The sequence below is a fragment of the Orycteropus afer genome, unplaced genomic scaffold (genome assembly GCF_000298275.1).
Source record: "Orycteropus afer afer isolate SDZICR_OR568_19922 unplaced genomic scaffold, OryAfe1.0 scaffold00085, whole genome shotgun sequence".
In the NCBI taxonomy this organism is placed as follows: domain Eukaryota; kingdom Metazoa; phylum Chordata; class Mammalia; order Tubulidentata; family Orycteropodidae; genus Orycteropus; species Orycteropus afer.
The window spans coordinates 10244649-10250643 of record NW_006921672.1 but is presented as its reverse complement, the minus strand read 5'-3'; the positions used below and the strand labels follow the sequence as shown (position 1 = coordinate 10250643).

The 5995-nt window shown below is 56.3% G+C and overlaps 1 protein-coding gene across 1 annotated transcript in view; it reads left to right on the top strand.

The window, feature by feature from the left end:
* Positions 1-5830: 5830 nt before the first annotated feature.
* LOC103198109 (keratin, type I cytoskeletal 16-like) overlaps positions 5831-5995 on the top strand; it is a 2762-nt gene continuing 2597 nt past the window's right edge. The window contains exon 1 of the mRNA XM_007942207.1: positions 5831-5995. Coding sequence (XP_007940398.1) covers positions 5831-5995 — 165 coding nt within the window.

Sequence of the window (5995 nt, the reverse complement as noted above, 5' to 3'; positions counted from 1 at the left end):
CCACACCACAGGAAAACGAGGTCCTATCTAGAGAGGTAGGAGCTCTGGTAGCATAGTGCCTAAAGGCACTTGACTGCTCACCAGAAGGCTGGCGGTTCAAACCCACCAGCCACTCCTTGGAAGGAAGGTTGGGCAATCCTACTTCCGTAGTGATACTGCCTTGGAAACCCAAGGATGGGTCGCTATGAGTCGGGGCCGACTCGACAGCAAACAACAACAACATCTAGAGAGGTGGGGAGCCTATGTCTGCAGCTGCTGTTCCTGGACTTAGAGAGGGGGGCAGGCTGGGAGTGCTGGGCCCTGCTCTTCACAGGCTGCTGGCTCTCAGCTGCCTGGCAGCAAATTTGGGTGAAGATGAGGGAGGGAAGGAGGCGCTGTTCCCACCAGGCCCCATAGCACATCCACACATCCGGTTGCAACTAGAAGAACCAGCCTGAGCCTGGGTGTTTCATCCTGGAGGGTGACCTCACTTACTCGAACAACAGTCCCAGGTGGCAGGGAGGGTCTGGAAGAGGCGCCCCATTGTGTGGAGGGGGACACTGAGGCTCCAAGAGGAGCCATGACTCAGCCCTTGTCTCAGAGCCTGGCAGATCAGGGCAGCACGGGCCATGGGAGGACCCACGCTGGCCTGGGCTGGGCTGAGAACCCGCCTCCTGTCCCGCCCAGACCCTGAGGCAGGGGCTCTGTGGGGTGGGGCCACAGGCAGCCCCCTTGACACTCCTTTGCTGAGGATGAGGCCTCTCCCACAGTGACTGGGTGGGTGGGTCAGGAGGCCATATGGGGGAGCATCCAGGAGTACCCAGAGAGCTGATCCTGGTGGCTGTGTGCCAGGGCATGGATGTGTGTCTCCAGGGAATGGTCCCGGACCCCTGAGACCATTCCAGGAGCACTCAGGGCAGGCCTGGGCAGATGGGGCTTCGGGGCAGAGTGACCTGGAAATGTGGTCCTTTGGGGGTGGTTTGGGGAATGTTGGTGGGTTTGTCCAGGGCACCCCTTGCAGGCCCAGGCTGCTGGGGATGTGTGTCTGTGGCTGGATTGGGGGTTGAGCTGGGGGGTGGTTTCTGTGGAGGGAGTCACAGTTCCATGCACATCCCACCTCACCACTGCCAGAATACTTCATGGGAGCTGCCGGTCTGCAACTGTCCATGAGCTTCCTCTCCCACCCATAATGATGAACACATGGTCCCGATACACAGGGACACACCATGCCAGTCCCCTGGAACTCTCCCTCACCCACATCCACGTCCTGGAGGGCTGACCTGACAGCATTTCCTGTAGGGCAGGTGGCAATAACTCTGTGGGCTCTCTGTCCCGTTTTGTGCTTGGGTCACCCTAAGTGAAGGGAAGGAGGAGACACAGGCCCTGGCCCAGAAAGGAAGGCCCTGGTTTGGGGGTGGGGAGCAGGGCACTGTGGCTGGCAACACTCCCCTGGCCTCAGTAGTGTGGGGCTCTTGTGCCGTCTCAGGCTGTTGGGAGGGAGTAGAGGGAAACCAGAGCCCAGGGTGGTTCTGCCACTGGGCACAGAGCTGCAGCTGCAGCTTGACTGAACCACGGGCTGCTTGTACAGAGCAGTGTGAGGGTTTGGACAGCCCCCACCCTCAGAAGAGGGAGCCCAAACCTCTGGGAGGGAAGAGGAGCCCTTAAGGCAGGCCTGGAACTCAGAGACTTACCCTCAGCCTGGGACCTGTCAGAGGACGGTTGTCCTCCCCAGGGAGCCTGCCTCCTTCTGTTTCCCTGCAGACTCCTATGCCCCATCATGCCCCGACTACATGGCATTGGGAGAGAGCTGGAAGGAGCCCTGGTGGCACAGTGGTTAGGTAATAGCTTAGTTGCTAACCAGAAGTTCAGGGGTTTGAACCCACCAGCTGCTGACCACACTGCATCCTCCACAGACTGCACGCTCCAAGGGCTTCTCTATCTTTGAGTCCGAGTGTTTGGTGATACGTACTGGTTCAATGAAGTGATAGCCACCAGTCTGTGCCAGTCCTCCTAACATGCCTGTGAACTAGTACTATTATTCTCACTTCCCAGAGGAGACCAAGGGTCAGAGAGGCTAAACAAGTTCCCCAAAGTCTTGCTCCAGCTCTTGCTCTGATAGCAGCTTGCTGTGCCTTGGTCATCGGGGGGCTCTTTTCTTTCTTCATGTCGCTCTGAAGCCCGTGGCTCTGGGCTGGGGCCCCTGCGGAAACCCCTCTCTTTCCTCAGCCTCCCTTGGGCCTCCTGCCCCTCTCTGCCATGCCCCTCTCCCCACCCCCAAGCACCCTGGGCTGCCTCCTGTTTCCCAGCCTGGCTGGTCACTGAAATCCCTCAGGGAGCTTGTAAAACATGCCCCCTGGCCAGACTGGTCCTTGGCGATGATGATGCCATGGGTGGAGCAGGAGTCAGGATCAGAATAGGGATACCATGATCAGCCAGTTTGAGATTCACAGCAAGTTGAGGCCTGGCACTGGCTGATGATGTTTCCTAGCCAACTTGGCTGAGATGACCTCATACCCAAGTTAGGGTGGAGTGAAGGAAGGAGAAAGGATGGGGGGCGGGAACACACTGCCTAGTGGGGAGCAAGCTTGGGGGAATTTGTGCTCTGGGCCCACCAGGCTTAGTAGTTCTGGCTGTTGGCAGTCTTGGGGCAGGTACACACTGCTGGCATTGAGGAAATGCCCTTTTGCTCCTTCTCCTCTGCCAATCTGGATCCTTTGAGGCCCAGCTGGAGCCTCCCCTCTGCCAGGAAACCTCCCCTGATTACTCCGAAGGTCAGGGCTTGGTGGGCCAGCCCCTCCTTTACTGCTGAGGCTCAGAGTGGGGTAACACTCACCCTAGATACATCCTGTGGTGGAGGGGGACATGGTAGTTCTGGGCCTGCATCAGCAACCTAGCCCTTCATTTCCTGCCATGCGGAACTATATTTTCCAGCCTCAGTTGTCCCTCCTGGGTCAAATGATAAATTCTTCTGAGGTCAGGTGCTGTGTCATAGTCTCCTCTGTCCTCTCTCCCTGAGTCCTGGGCATGTAGTGGGTATTGATCTATGGTGTCCACTGAGAGGGCTGATGGTTGGTCAGTGACTTCCTGGCAGCTTCTTAGCCCATGTGGATTCCTAGATCTTCACTCCTGGGTCTGTGTGTAATCCCACCCCAATTCCTCTAGAAAGGGGGTGGGGAGCAGTGATCCAATTAGAGAAGAAAGCAGGAATATGTGAGAGGGGGCAGAGAAGGGCTCCTAGAGACTCCGTTGGGAGTATGGGTGCAAACCTCAGTTTGGGAGTTGGAGTTGGGGTTGACTCTGCTCCTTTGCATCCATGCTGTTTAAATTTGGATAAGTCTCTTACTTGCTCTGGTTGGTCCTTGGTGACCTTTGATGATCTTGAAGGCCATTTCCAATTCTGAAGGTGATGAGTCTGTGGTTGGACCTGAAATCCAGGTCTATCTTGACACCCGGAATGGTGAGATTCTTGTCCAAGAATCCAGGGTCCCTGGATTTGCTCATTTTTGGGGAGAGGGAGGAGTGCATCAAATTCTCTCTCCCAGACCTGGCTCCAAAGGCGTGTGCTGAGCAATGGGCTCTGGTCATACCTTTGGGCGTTGTGCCTCCAAGAAGGTGATGGTGGGATGCGCTGTGACCGTGCAAAGCCCGTTCTGCTGAGATGAAGGATTCCTGCCTCCAGGTTTAAGACAGTATCACCCAGCAGAGCTCAGGCTCAGACAAGCCTTCTCTTGCTCCCCTGACCTCAGCAGATGCACTAAGGAGCAATGACAGGGACCAGCACTGTGGATCACCCCTACAGAGGAGGGCCTCTGTCTTTGAGGCCAGACCCCCCAACCCTCCCTTCAGCCCTCAGTGTTCAGCCAGGCTCTCAGGCCAACGTCACGCCCACTGAGCTCAGCGTCAGGTGCTGTGGGGAGATAAATGAGAATGAGACATGCCTGGTCCCTGTCTGCAAGGCATCATGGGAGCTCTGGGTTCTAGTCCTGGCTCTATAGTTGAAAGCCAAGTGACTTTGGGTGAAATCACCTTCTCTCACTAGCTCTCCCTCTGCCCTCTCATTTGACAGGGTTAATTCAAGGATCAAGAAAATGATGCGAATTTGAGACATGTTTGTAAGGTCACTGCGTGGCCCAAATGGTTTGCACTCAACTTCTGACCTAAAGGTTTGTGGTTCAAACCCATTCAGCAGCACCACGAAAAAAAGGCCTGGTGATCTCCTATAAGGATTATAGCTAAGAAGACTCTCTGCAACATTTCTATACTGTAATACATGGAGTTACCATGAGTTGGAATTGATTAGATGGTAATGGGGTTTGGAGGGGTGCATGTTAGTGATAAGGGCAGAGACTGGAGAGCAGAGGGATAGGGTTCAAATCTTAGTAGTTGACCTGTTGACTGGTGACTTGGAAAGCCCACTTGTCCCTATGTGTCCCAGCTCCCTCACTGTGCAATGGTGGCTGGAACCATGCCCACCTCTCAGAATTTGGAGACATGTGCAAGGTGCTGCGGGCCAAGCCTGAGGGTGTCAGGTAACCAGAGAATCTTAGTGCCCTTCCCTCCATGGGGTACTGACCCCCAGACAGCTTTGTTTTCTGAGTGGGACTTCTGAGGCCCATAGCAGGGTTAGGGGTCATGCAATGCATTAGTGGCAGGGCATGGACCCCTCCCCTCCTCTCAGAGTTTACAAGTGGTAAGAGCAGTGGGCTAGAGTGGAGGATGCCTGTGTGTGTTGGACAGTGTAGGGGTGGAGAGGAGAGAGCTGGGCCTTTGTGGGGGTATGGGAGGGAGGTGACAGAGTGTAGATCGGGATGAGGAGGCATGTGAGGGGCCGTTTGGCTGGACAGCAGGGTTGGGGAGGTTGAGGGCCAAGGCTGACCATGGGAAAAGGAAGGCCTACTGTTGAACCCTGGCCAACTCGGGCCCTTCATGCAAGTTCCTTTGTGGCCGGTGGTGTGTCCTCTCCTTTTGCAGATGAGAAAACTGAGGCCAAGAGGGGCTAAGTTGTGTAGCTGATACAGGGCAGAACAGGGATTTAAGTCACCACCTGTCTGACTCCAAAACGCTGGCCATTTCCAAGGTACACTCCACTTCTGGATTCCTGGGGGCTCAAAGATAGCCTTTGAAAGTGGGATTGAACCCACAGGAGACAGAGAATCATAGGATTTCTAGACTAGAACTAAAAGGATGCTGAGATCACCCAGTTTAGCCTTGTCACTTTATTGAGGGGCAACAGAGGCCCAGAGAGGGCAGGGGAGGGGCCTCAGGTCACACAGCCAGCAAAACAGAGCCAGGCCTTGAGTCTTAACTCCTGCGATACATGCATAGCTGGCCTGTAGGAAGCCCACAGCTGCATCCCGAGACAGCCCTGGGATGCCATCACCAAGGCCTCTCTCAGCCAAGGCTGTCACTGTAGGGCAGGGACTCCTTCTGACAGCTGACTCACTGCCTGGGGATGCAGCTGCCACAAAGCTGCCTGGGCCCAGGCCCCACTGGCCCCTCAGGCTCTAGGAACTGGAGCTGGCAGTCCCGGCCTCCCAACCTGAGTCATGACCGACTCGGCGTTTGTGTGTTTTTCTCTCGGCCCCACGCCCCCTGGAGCTGGGTGTGAACCCCGAGCTAGCACACATCGGAGTGAGTAGACCCTGGGCTGAATAATCCAAAGAGGGGAGTTGGACAGGCCTGGAGTGATGAAATCTGGAGAACCTGCAGTCAGCAGTTGGGAGGGCCCCGCCTCTCCTGGACTGCATATAAAGTCTCCGGGATCTCAAGGCAGCCACAGCATCCTCTCCCAGCCTCCCTGAGCACCTCCTGCACACTCTGCTCGCTCTCTCCTCAGCTCCTTCTCGGCACCATGACCACCTGCAGCCGCCAGTTCACCTCCTCTGGCTCCATGAAGGGCTCCTGTGGCATTGGCGGTGGCTCCAGCCGCATCTCCTCTGTCCTGACCGCAGGCTCCTGCCGGGCCCCCAGTGCCTACGGGGGCATGTCGGTCTCCTCTTCCCGCTTCTCCTCCGGA